This window comes from Falco cherrug, chromosome 3, assembly GCF_023634085.1.
Source record: "Falco cherrug isolate bFalChe1 chromosome 3, bFalChe1.pri, whole genome shotgun sequence".
Classification (NCBI taxonomy): domain Eukaryota; kingdom Metazoa; phylum Chordata; class Aves; order Falconiformes; family Falconidae; genus Falco; species Falco cherrug.
In genome coordinates, this window is record NC_073699.1 from 110,282,243 (window position 1) to 110,295,660 (window position 13,418).

Sequence of the window (13,418 nt, forward strand, 5' to 3'; positions counted from 1 at the left end):
TCGGCCCGCGCCCTGCCGGAAGCGTCGCCTTGGTAACGCGGCTGCCGAGCGGCGCTGGAGGGGCCGGGGCGTTGCGAGCTGTGCGGGGCGGCTGCGCGGCTCCGCTGCCCCCGCTGCCGCCTCACGCACTACTGGTGAGAGCCCGCCGGCGGCGGGGCCCGCGGAGCGGGGCAGGGGCTAGCCCCGCGGCAAAGCCCGGGGTACACAGAGAAGGCCCGGGATGAGGCTCAGAGCTTAGGGAGAAAGCCCAGGGTGAAGCCCAGGAGGCAGGAACAGCCCCGGGACAGAGAAAGAGGCAGGGAGAAAGCCCAGAATAAGGCTCAGAGCACAGGGAGAAGGCCCGGGAGACAGGAATAGGCCTGGGACAGGGCGAGAGGCAGAGGCTAGCCCCCCGGCAAAGCTCAGCATACACAGAGAATGCCCACAATGAGGCTCAGGGCATAGGGAGAAAGCCCAGGATGAGGCCCAGAAGGCAGGAACAGGCCCAGGGCAGAGCAAGAGGCAGGGAGAGCCCAGGACAAGGCTCAAGGCACACAGAGAAGGACCTTGATGAGGCTCAGGGCACACAGAGAAGGCCCTGGATCAGGCTCAGAGCTTGGGGAGAAAGCCCAGGGTGAGGCCCAGGAGGCAGGAACAGGTCTGGGACAGTGCAAGAGGCAGGGACTAGCCCCACAGCAAAGCTCAGGATGGATGCCCAGAGAAGGCCCAGGATGAGGCTCAGGGCAGAGGGATAAGGCACAGGACAAGGCTCAGGGCATGGGGAGAAGGCCCAGGGTGAGGCCCAGGAGGCAGGAACAGGCTTGGGGCAGAGCAGGAGGCACAGACTAGCCCCATGGCAAAGCTCAGGACACAGAGGAGGCCCAGGATAAGGTTCAGAGCATGGGGAGAAGGCTCAGGAGGCAGGAACAGGCTCAGAGTGACACCCAGGAGCCAGTGGCAGACCTAGGGGACAGGGCAAGGGCTGAGAGATAGGTACAAACCCTGGGACACAAGGGACAGGGCAAGAGGCAAGGACTAGCCCCAGGATGAGGCTCCGGACACAGGGACAAGCCCCAGGACAAGGCTTAGGATGCAGGGATGAAGCCCAAGTAGCAGGGATGGGGCCTGAAGCAAAGCTCAGCAGGCAGAGGTGAGGCCCAGGATGGAGCCTGGGGGAAGGCCCAGGACAAAGCTCAGCAGGCAGGGTAGCAGGAGCTGGAGCATTCCTCCTTGCTTCCAACAGTGCCTGCATCAAAGAGAGAGCAGTGCAGCGAGCTTTCTAGGTGTCTGCAAAAATATCTTCACTTACACAGGGTCCTCGCTGAGGTCACATGTTAGCTGTCTGTTTCATTGGTTTCACAGTGACGTGGGGTTTGTTTGGCTTTGTTTTGGGTTTTTTTTGTGCACTGCAGTACTGAAAGCCAGGCATTTGCTCCAAGCTAACTGTAGCAAGAGTTCTTTGAGCGATTTAAATAAAGTTTTAACATACAGAATCATGGTGACCGAGCAGGACCAGCGCTGTGTTCCCACTTGGGAATATCAAGTGTGTGTATTAATACTCTGTGAGCAGACTAAGGCTGCTGACTTAGTCTGCAGTGAAAGTCCAGATCACACAATAGGCAATAATCTTTCCTTACATTGCTTCCAAGTAAACAAAAATATCGTTCTTCCCTTACTTCCTTAGTGATGTAGACCATCAAAAAGCTGACTGGGTTAGTATCCATGAGCGAATATGCCAGCTGCTGATTCCAATCCGTACATCCCTCCCTTGTCTCCTTTCTGAAAAAGAAAGAAAACATGGCATGGAACAGCTGGTGAAGAGGCAGGTACGTACAAGAAAAACAAGGACCACTTCAAAGTGCTGCCAGTGAAATTTAACTCAATCTCTTCCTCCCATGTTTTGATGTACACAGTGTTGGGAGGGCACCTTGTTGGTTGATTGTTATTTAGTTGCAGAGCTTTAAGGTTCGTTTTAAACAAAAACTCTGTGATAAGAGTAGTGGGAGCATCCTCTCTCTGATTCTATGAGCCTCTTGCCTTTTTTGCGGTCCTTACTTGAAGTCCTGAGCTTCCTCAGGCTGCGACAATCCTGGATCTCCCGCCTTGTCAGGCAATTAGTCCACCTCCCTGGTTAGTCTGGGATCCATCTGAGTATTTGCTTCTTATGGGCTGTCCTCATCCTTCACTGATGAGAGGGATTCCCCTTTCTGAAAGCAGGGGGGCAAAGAAATAACGTCCCCTCCCTTTGTTTACCTGGCCAACTTTAAACACCCTTTCCCACAAAGTAGTCTTTTTATCTCTGCTTTTTGGCCTCGTGGGTGGTGCAGATGTGCAGCTCCTTTCCAGCCCAAGTGGTTTTCAGCTTTTTTTTGTTGTTGTTGTTGGTTTTTTGTTTATGGGGTGGCAGGATCTGCTTTTCCACAATGTTGATAAAATAAAATAACCCACCCAAATGCATCTGCTACTTAAAATCTTGCCCATAAAAATAAATCATCGTTCTACGTTGCGTAACTCCTAATCACAGAATAATAGAACAACAGGACAGCTGCAAGCGAGCTTGTAACAATCAAGCAGTGCCACTGAGAACATCATTAATCTTCTGGATTGTACATCACACATTATTTTTAAGGTTGTTTCTGGGCCAGGTGCTAGTGCTTTGGTGACTGGCTTGTTGCTGTGGTCTTTCTTGGGAGCATCCAGAAAGAGAAAATCTAAAAGGGGTGGAACTGGCGTAGGCAAAAGTCCTGCTTGGTGAAAGCTTGTGGGAGGCTTTAGGCAGCAGATTCCTTTAGACTGTAGGAACTGGGCACTGGCAACCTGGTTTTGAAAATCTCATCTGTTTGAAAATCACAGACAAAATTGTTGACCAAAGTCCAAAGAAGGAGTGTTAGAACAGTATGTCCCAGAAGCATCAGGAAAAATGTAAAAGCTCCTTTGCTCCACTTTACATTTGAGTTGGTCTTTTATAAAGTCTCCAAAGAAAGTTAAAATTGGTTTTACTGAGGGTGATGGCAGGGGTTTTGCATCCTTAACTGCTTAAAGCTTTTCCAAGAAACTTCACCTAATATTGAACAGCGATGGTGAAAGCATCTATTATTACCTCTTTGAATCTATAGCAGCTAAAATTGTGCTATATACATTACAAAAGTCCACGTGACCCCTAGACCAAGGAAGTACTCCTTGATTAGCTGTAAACTAATCATTTGCTTTCATTAGGTTCCAGGGAAGGAGAGCAGGAAGACGGGCGAGTCACTCCTCTTGATTGGAGGGCACACCTAGGTTAGCAGACGGCAACTGCAGATCTGCAGCTTGAGCCAAGGCTTGGAATGACTTCATGGGCTAAGTCACAGAGAGCAGATTCCGATTCTTTTTTTTTCCAAGTAGAGATTTTTTTATAGGATCTTTAACAACCCTGTTACATTTGTTCTTTGACCTTTGCCTCCTGATTATTTAAATAGAGGTTCTGGGAACAATGTGTGCTGGGACACTTTGTCTTCCTTCTTTCCTAAGAAAGGAGAGAAGAAGTTGACACGTCGTGTTGGTTACCCGTTCGCTTTCACAGTGAGACCGCAGCTGCTAGCCCACAAATGAAGCCTGCTTTTCTGTACAGCCGGCTACATGGTGGACAGCGCTGGGCCTGGACTGTCTGACCAGCATTGGAAGAGCGGTATGGAGAGGCTGAGATTATTTAATGCCCTGGCTTGCTGGCTTTATCACATTTCTAGTCGTGGAGACAACAGAAATGCTGTAAAAAAAAAGGTCTTTGCAGCTCAGGGGAAAGCTATGTAGTCTCATGACGATCTGAGAAAAAAACCACCTTCTCGAAGTCTGCCCATAGCTTTGTTATTTTTTGAACGTTTTTGCTGTACTTCACAAACTCCTGCACGGTGTTTGTTTAGAAAACACACAGCTCGAGCCTCAGTCAGGACACGGGAAAGCTTGTGCACGTCAAAATGCCCCATGGCTTAAGGGAAGGTGCGTGAAGCTGAGAGCCAGGAGGTTATGAGTTTCATACCTCGTCTGCACTCCAAAGCTTTGTTGATAGAAATCTGCTTTTGTCAACGTAGCCGGGGGCTTGCCTGCAGACAGCACCTCCAAGCTGACAAAACTCCAAGTTTCTGTTTGTAGAATAGCCTCACCTGCCTGCGTGATGTCAGCTTACCGCAGCCCCTGGGTATGGGAAAAGATCCATGCCTCAGCCAGCTACAGCAGTCCTCCAGCATCGGTCCGACTGCAGGTTTCAACTCAAACTGACGAGGAGCCTGCCTTCCTCTTTAAATCGTCATTTAATCAAGGCCACCATCAGTTTTGGTGCCTGCAACTGAGTAAACGAACGTGGCATCGAACCCCAACCATGTTCCCAACCCCCTGCTCCCACCTGGAGCAGAGCTGGGGTCCTCAGCCGCCTCAAGCCCCAACTGGGGGAAAACTGCGTGGGGGCATCTTCAGAGAAACCTCTGTAATTGCAACACACATGAAAAAGCCCAAAGCGTGCAGGTCTGGGGGCGTGGGGCTACTGGCAAGATGAAAAACAGCGCAGGGCCAAAGCTAACAATCCCCTCGAGGCTTGTAACTGCGCAGTCTTAAATATTCGGTGCTGCAGGGCTTCTGTTGTCTCCTGCCCTTGCTTTTCCTCCTGGGAGCTGTGCGAGAGCCTAACCCTTAGCTTGTCCTCACTGCAGATGTTTTGAGATAGCTTATATCGGGGGAAGTAGCGATGATCCTATTGACAAGGAGTAAAAAATGAATTATCTTGATCTCCAGCACCTCCCCAGATGACAATCTGCTTGATACCCACGCACCAAATCTGGTGCCGGTTGCAACAGAGACAGAGCAGCATGGACAGAAAAAGCTGCCTGATAAATAACTGCTTTTATTGCTCCTTGCCCTGAGCGTGTGCTGACCTTCTCCTGGACACTGCTCCCCCAGCACGGTTTGGGTTTGATGCATGCCTTTTTCGCTCTAGATGTGGTAGCTCAGGAGTAGAGAGGGGGGTGGGCGCTATGTTTTCTAGCTCTTAGTTCTCCTTGCTCTAGCAGGGAGCTATCACTCTGAGGTGTGTTCTCTGAAGCTCTCATTGATCCAGAAAGGATGTCCCTTTATCTCTGCCAGGATCCCCAGGAAACACTCGCAAGGCAAGTCCTTGAGGCTCCTATCCCTGAGCTGTTCCTTCACCCATGGCCTACCTCTCTCTGAGCACTTAACCTCAGCAAAATGCCAACACCTGGCCACCAAAAACACTGGAATTTGTTTTTTTCTGCCCTCTCCTCAGCCACAGCTGGAAACCAGCAGGCAATAAAGAGGTGAAACGGTATTTTCTGCCGGCGCTCACTGCACAGGCCTGCCCGTGCCTTCTAGCAAAAGAGCGAGCGCCTCGCTGACTTCCCATGGCAGCACTGCTAGGCACGCCAGCAACGGGATTTCTTTCCAGACAGCTTTCCCTTGTGTGAAAAGCCGACGCAGAATTGTTGGGAGTTGGCAACCATTAGGCTGCAAGCAAAGAGATAAATAAGCATCCTGGCTCTTTTTTCGCTGGCATCCCTCAACACCTCACGCAGCATCTCCAGTTGCCTCAGAGCTCCTAACGGGCATTCAAACGATACATTTACAGAGCTGGTGGATAATCAGATGCTGCAAAGGGTGAAAAGACCAAAGGTGGTGTGGCCTGCTAGGAGCAGCGAAAAGGCAGGGAGCAACGCTTCGCATGGGAAACATTAGGGATCCTGACACCAAACAGAAATGCTGCAGAAGCTGCCTGGCCACCGAATCCGGCGCAGGCGCTGGCTGTACAGAAGCGTCACGCCGTGCGTTCGGGTGTTCTGATTTTGACCTGGTTTCCAGACTCCGTGCCTAAAAATATGAGGCCCAAAACTGGCCAGGAGAGGGTGGGAGGAAGCTGCAGCACCATGTGAGGAGCTCTCTCCTCACTTCCAGACAGCGTCTCCCAGAGCTGGAGCTGTGCCATGCTGGCACCAGTTTGCCAAACCATACGCTCCGCTGCCTGCTATGAGTCACTGTTATTACCGTCAGCAAAACCCTACCGTAGCCCCTTTGTCTAATCTTTTCTATGGTCTTGTGATGATCATTTTCTGTGCTTCACAGCTTTTATTGCTGCAGCCTTATTAGCCCTTTTTCGTAGGCATAAAGGATTCTTCGTCTCATAAGACACCACATGACCTAAGAGGATGTCCAGAGCTGTTCCTGCTAGAAGTAGGAGCGAAAGCCAGGCTCTAACATGACAGCTCTAATTTCCACCCGTTAATTACAGACACAAACAACATTGCAATCACTGTTTTATAGTTTTCTAACTTGAATGTAAAAAGAGACCATGCGTTTTATTTCACCTTACGCTTTGTTCAGTCTGTCTCATTACTGTGTTTCCCTGCAGAAATACATCATTGATGTCGCATCCAGCACAGCCCAGGAGTTTGTTTTGGATGGGAAGCATAAAGAAGCGATACCTGCAGCTTTACATGCACTGCGCTTCGCTACCGAAGTGTACGGCTCAAATTCCGTGCAACTAGTGCCTGCTTATCTCCTCTTGGCTGAGGCCTCCGCTGGTAAGTATTGTCTAAATAAGTAACGTTGGCAAGGGCAAGACCTCCCCTGGGTCAGGTTTCTGGTTTCCTTTTACCATTTATCAGGGAAGGAGCAGCTCTGCATTTCAGCATTGTGCCATGCCTCTACCCTGCCCTGTCTCAAGGGCATTTCAGAGAGATTTCAGAAGTCACACACACACCCCTTTACTGTGTGAGTCTGGGGAAAAAGAATCACTCGTGGGTGATGAGAGATCAATGAAATGTTTTCTCCCTCGGTCCCAATTCCCACAGGAGCAGCAATATGAAAAGCTGTTCTTCACCTCTGTGGCTTCGTCTGACTCTCAAAAGCATTAAATTCCTGAGGGTGGTTGGTTGTGCTCTTATCTCAGGGAACCAGCAAACATTTCGGAGGCCGTTGCATCAGAGGCATGCCCGAGTTCATTCACAAAAGCACGCTGTGCCTGGAGCAGAGCTTTTTCTCATTGACTGTATGCTTTATAAAGAATGTCAAATTAGGGCTCGGTGTGCATGGAGAGCTGCTCCCTTCAGCTGGAGATGTAAAGGACTGAGAAATCACTGTAAATCGTTGCCATTACGGGAGTACATGCAACGCTCAGCCAGCAGAATTGAGCTCTCTCAAGGATTGTCTTAAATGGTGTGGCGAGAGAAGGGGGGGGGGGGGGGAAAAATCCCATGAGTAATTCTAGTGTGATAATAAATGAGTCATTAGTGGCTGCCTGTAGCTAACCTGTTTTGAGCACGTGTTTCAGAGATGCTGAATGCATTACACAGTTTCTGGTTTCTCTTGTAGCTGTAGACACTCAGCCTGTCCGTAAATCAGATTTTGAACACCTGCTCGGCTACGGAGCGCTCGGGAGAGAAGCGGGGAATCCACAAACTAGGTCTTTATATCAAACTACTGCAGAGGGCTAGCAGGCAGTATTCTCTAAATTTCTCCCATCCAAAAAGTGCTCTTTATCTTGCTTAATCCTACGTGTCATTTCAGGTGTTGGCCGTCTTCCACAGGCATCTAAGTATCTCTCCCAAGCCCAGTGGATTGTCCTCAGAACTCCAGACTGCAGCGTTGCTCTTCAGTGTAAACTGCATCGTAGTCTGGGGCTTTTCTGCGCTGCTGAAGGAGACTTTGAACAGGCTTTGTATCACCTGGCAAACGATGTAAGCCAACTCAAATACAGAAAGGCTTCAATTTTTCTTCCCACTCTAACACTTCCACATCGATATGAAAACCCCAGCAGATTGGTCATTCTGGGTTTAGGTACTGAACGACACGTTACAAACACCTGAGCTGTCTAGATCTAAGATACCCGCGTATCCACGTGTTAGCCAAAGCATTTTACCAGGGATCCTTACTCCCATGAAGTGCCACATACCTTGTCTTTAGTACATCTGCTTATAAATTTACCTGTCAGCCTCGTACTGAGATGAACAGATGTGCCAACCCCAAACCGGTACAGTTGCCTTTTATTCAACAGGTGGGGAAGTGACTTTATACTTGGGCCATCATTTTCCTCACTACTTTTCTGTTAGACGGCAGCTCTCTGTCAACTGTTATTTAACAAATGCCTTATTTAATGATTTAAACGCCTGGTTCAATGGCCTTTTCCCCGACTCAAGCCTTTTCAGCCCCAAGAGCAGGTTGTCACATTGGAAGTGGTGGTTGCCAGCTGTTTCCTGAGGATGCTTTGCCTGTCATTTGATCCTCCAAAGGCAGATGAACTCTGCAACATCCTATTTATGTCCCGTGTGGACTAAATTTATCTAGTGCAGAGTGATGTATACCCGCTACTGTTGAATTTGATAGTAGCTTTGTGTGGGTGTAAAGGATGACATATGGTTGGGAAGAATTCAATGGTTTCTGTTGTAGGCTATACAACCCTGGCTTTGTTCAGTCTGTAAAACTTCAGGGAGGTTCCCCGCTGTGCCATTGTGTGTTTAGGTGTCCTCAATCAGGTGCCTGAAAGGGCATCAGGTAATAATTTTCTGCTCTTAGCGAGTCGCTGGTCTACGTCAGAGCAGCCCAAGACCTGCCTGAACCCTGGCTGCGTGTCAGATCTGCTGAGAGTCACACGCCAGCTCAGAATAGCTGGAATGCACCACTGCCTTCCCACTCCCTGGCTCCGGCCGGGGCTTCGGGGGGAGAAACTGGCACCGCGGAGCTGGAAAGCAGCAGCAGGTTGCGCGTTTGGAGGCGGGAGGTGTTCGCAGAGTGAGGACGAGATGTGGGAAATCTGCCCCATGCTTCAGTGGGGTGATAAGGTTCCTCTGCCCCAGGGAGCAGAGAGTTTGGGGGCACTGTGTTCCTTTGCATAAACCCGTAAATTCCTTCACATAAAAATACAGCTTTTTGAGTACCACATTTGACAGTCAGAAACAGGTATCACTAACTTTTTCATTACACAGAAAAAACCTGAATGCTTGTGTTATCATTATTAATCCATAATGAAAAGTTTCCCAGGTTTGACATGAATGTTAAAGTCTTGTCATTTTTTCATTTTTCATACTGATTTCAGATTTACCTTGCTAGTTCTACATTTGGACTAAAATCTATTGAGACCTCTGGAGGTTATTTCCACATGGCCAATGTTTTCTTTCAGCAGAACAAAACGGACATAGCAAACTTACTGTATGCTAAGGTTGGTAAACTCGAAGGTCACCCTCCTATCTATTTCTCACTTATTTTTCCTGTGCCCTTTCTGATGTTTTTCCTGTTTCTGATTGCCTTTAATATAATGGCAACCATATAAAGTGTTGACGTTGCCTTTTTGGATCAATCTGGGAAACCATTTTCATACTTATGTATTTCTCAGAGTTAAAACCAGGAGACATTATTCCTGTGCTAGGTTCAAAATCATTATTCAAGCTGTCTTCAATTTGGGCAGCCAAACCTTGTTAAGAAATAGCTTTGTTACCAAACACCCCGTGCCAGGGGTTAAAGAGTCCCACAAGCAGAGAGGATCACCAAGGATTTTCCGTAGCCAGGGAAGAGTGGCTGGTACATACAGCAGTGGGATACAAACGAGCCATGTAAAATTTACAGTGAGAATCAAGGAAAAGTCACACTGATAAAAGATTGTCAGAATGGAAGGATAAAGCAAGGGAAGGAACAATTATCTAAGCACTCTAAGAACTAACAAAAAAAAAAATGAGCTTTTCTTTCTTTAGCCTGATTTTCTGTGGAAACAAGGCTTTGGCTGCTGCGCAATTTGCCTCTGTTCCCCTTGCAAACTGCTTTTGTTTAACGATTTAGTTAGATTTGTTCAAGTTTGATAAAAAATTAATAGCTGGCTGGAGAAGTGAGCTTCCAGCTAAGGCTGCCAGCGGGAGAAGAGCAGTCAGATCTCTCCGTGAGCCATCCAGGCCAGCAGCAGCCAGCTCAGTGACCAGCAGGCACTCCAGTTATCGCAGGAGGGACGGGCATTGCAGGACACAGTGTTCATGGAACAACTAGTTGCTAAATACCATGGATTCATGCAAGTGAAATAATTCATTTGCTTCCTGATAGGTAACTGACATCTGGCATGCTTTTCTTGTGAAGGCAGTTCAAGCGCAAGAACAAAGTCTCAGCTCACGGCTGGAAATGTCTCCGTTCGCCGAGGAGAAGGAAGTCAGCGAAGACCTGATGAGTAAGCACCACTCTTGCGCAGAGCCACTCAGAAGATGGGATTTTAAAGAATCTGTATATCCTATGGTTCATGTTTACCATGTTGGGTTTTGCGTGGCATTTTTGTAGACCAAATTTAGTCGGAATCACAGGTGTTCCTGGGGTTGATGCTCAGCAGCTTGCGCTGGATGAAACAAGGCTGCTTTAGGAATAAGGGTGTTTGAGTGGAAGCACAGCTTTGCCCTTTTTGTTTCCGTGCTCCTTTTCACAGCACCCGTGGCAGCTACTTGAACAGTGCAGGATTTGGCCTTTCAAGATTCAATTCCACTTCGACATACTTATTTCTCTGCAGCTCCTTTGTCTCCATTTAATTATGTGAAAGTGAGATGTCATCTTGCTTAGGCAGGTTCACAGCTTAATCTTCTGAAGTGGTAGGACACAGTGGGATAGCACGTACTGATAATTGGATGCATTAATCAGGAGAATACTCTCAGGGGAGAAGCTGGGGAATCTCTCACTAGGACATAAAGGGTTAGGAAACATGCTATTGCACGTGGTACTACCCTGTGCTCCGCTGAAGTCAGACTAGACTCTGGTCCTTGTCTTCTTTCCACCATCTATACTAATCAAAATATTGTCAAAGAGAAACATTCCAGCAAATCCCATTACCCAGCGTTGTCTCCGTTGGTAGTTGCTGCCGTAGGAACCACACCAAGACAGGGCCACGCGATACCATCTTCGGTTATGACAGGAGTATGAAAGTTGCTCTTTTCATGCAGCTGTTATGACTCCACATCCTTACGAAAGGCTAATCAACACAATTACCGACTGGATGAAAAGATACCTGTTAATGGGTATGGAATTTGCATGGAGCTGGGATACCGCGTTGATGCTTGTAGTAGAAATGCTTTGATGTCTAGAAGAGATAATTGGACAGCTTTGAATATATTATCTTGCATGCATCCAACGAGATTGTTTTATTCTCGATGCAGCCGAAGCCCAGCAAGCAGAAGCAACCCGAGTGCTGAGCGCCGTGTTAGCTAGCAGGGAGCAGGCACCAAAGCAACAGCCTGGGGAAACCGCCAGAGTTCTGCATGCCCTCGCCATGCTTTATTACCTGACCCTGGATTTGTCAAAGGTAAGTTTTGTCTGGCAGAAGGCTCCAGGAGAGCTGCCTAACTCTGCCTCTGTGCTCACCCCAGCTCACGAAGCCAGTTGCTTCTGTTCCCCCAGCACCTCTCCTGAGCCCACAACAGCCTTGCAGCACTGGATGACCACAGATAAAGCTGCCTTAGCAGCTCTGTGTGAAGGCAGTTTGCGATCTGCACTCTGCCGAGGCTGACAAACCTCACCGCGTCCATTTTGGTCTCTGCCAGGCCATCCACTGTCACAGCACTATCAAAACTCACCAGCTGCAGCGAGGCTTTTACCACTCCATCCCAGGTTAACTTCAATAAGCAGTTCCCACACCTTTTCCTGGCACAGCCACCGATTTCCCCCAAGGTTTCAGAAGTTCATCTACTGTCCATGCTGTTTCTTCATCCTCTTCAGGCCAGTCCACACTGCTTCTTGCCTCTGCTGCAAGTCCAGATTCTTCTTTCCTTGGGATCCTCTTCCAGCCAGCCTTTCCTCATCCAGACCCTCTTCCTCTCCTAGGGCTTCGCCTTGTCTCTCCTCCATCCAGGGCACTCTCTCCTCCCGCTGCTTCTCCCAGGCCTCTCTCCATCCAGAGGTCCTCCTCCATGCCCCTCAGAGCTATTTAACTACTTAGCAGGAACCAGCCACAGCGGCACCTTACCCACGTCAGCCAACCCACCGCCCCTGAAGCCAGCCCACAGCTGTATATTATCAATGTTAATTAACCTGCCTTCATTCCTCTACAATTCCTCTACAATCCACAGTGGATCCTATAGTCATCCATGTTTTCTGGGTTCGTCCTTTACCTGGGACATCCTGGCGGAGCAGCTGCCTGTCACGAGCTGCATTTAGGCATCAGGTTGGGTGAGAGAAGACGCTGGCCTTGCACGTGGCTCTCCTTGAGCCAAACTCCCTCTAATTACCACAGTGTTAACGCAGGTTCACTCTGTTGGACCCTGTAATTCGGTTTTGAATTTGCACCCCTGTATTTTGATGGCTAAAAGTTTCAGATGCGACTCCTAACTTCAGAGCGCCCAGTTCTCTGCCTTAACAATAATTGATTTTGAGGAAATGCTGAGCACTGGAAATCAGGTCTCTTTGTCTGGGCAAGGGACTTAAAATCCTGAGTCTCTTCTGCCCGTGTTTTGGAGGGTGAAAATAGAGATTATTAATGGTCTCTTCATTGTGTTGGAGAGAGACGTAATGATGTGAGTCAGTGTTTGGAAGACACAAAGAAACAAATTCAAATTAGGAAAAAAAGGCAAAGCTTTGTAATTGTGACAATGTCTAATCCCTGGAAAAGCTACCGAGGGAAATGAGGGATTTAGTTCAAACTGAGTCAATACAGCTGGGTTGTTTGGTTTTTTTTTTTCCTGAAATAGCTTTGGGAACGTTCAGACAAGCTGCTGTATTAGATGGGAGGTAATGATCTCCAGCACAGGGGGCTGGGGTTCGTAATCTCTTCTGTCTGCACCGCTGGATCCTAAATATGATACCTGTTGGCAGCTTTTCTCTCTCCTGTAAAGCAGCTTGCCCTCTGGAACGGGTGGCTGAGAGGCCGGATCCTGATCGGCTCCAGCGCCACGGTTCCAGTCAGCCTCTGCAGGCATTTCAACTGCCGCTTGAGAAAAGGCAAATTCCTGACGATTATTTTGTCTTTTCCGTTTCCTTCCAGGCTCGTGAGGTGGGGGTGAAAGCCTTTGACCTGGTGAAACAACTGCCCCAACATGAGTCTCTAGAAACTATCGGTCATTTGTTAAAGTTGATTAACGCCAAGCTTCCCTGCGCAAAATAAAGAGCTCTCTCCACCAGAGGCAGGTGTTTGGCTGGGTTCTCTCTCTGGAGTGCTGAAAACCAAAGGTGTGACAAGCCGTGTGGGTCCTTCCCGCTGCTGCCAGCTTTCCAGATGTGTCCCTTTCTGCCTCAATGAGTCTTTGAAAATGAAACACTTTGGTACAAGTTAATTTTCCTGCCCTGCTCAACCTCAGTCACCTGTTACGGGAAAATAGTGCGAGGGTGAGAAACCAAAAGCACAACCGACACGTGACGCGTAAATCGTTATCTAATGATTTATGAATAAGCAAACAGCCTCTTACGTCCTCACATTGTCTGTCCAGAAGCCGGGACCAGCCGATGTGTGT

General features: G+C 48.5%; 1 protein-coding gene across 1 annotated transcript; it reads left to right on the forward strand.

Annotated features, from left to right (window-relative positions):
- Nucleotides 1-42: 42 nt before the first annotated feature.
- On the forward strand, nt 43-13,090 carry ZMYND12 (zinc finger MYND-type containing 12; the record flags this gene model as incomplete). The annotated part of the gene is made up of 8 exons (XM_055705254.1): nt 43-134; nt 1,664-1,805; nt 6,368-6,539; nt 7,525-7,694; nt 9,050-9,172; nt 10,042-10,162; nt 11,133-11,278; nt 12,953-13,090. Coding segments are annotated over 8 exons (1,086 nt in total), but the record flags the coding sequence as incomplete, so codon positions are not given.
- Nucleotides 13,091-13,418: the final 328 nt, after the last annotated feature.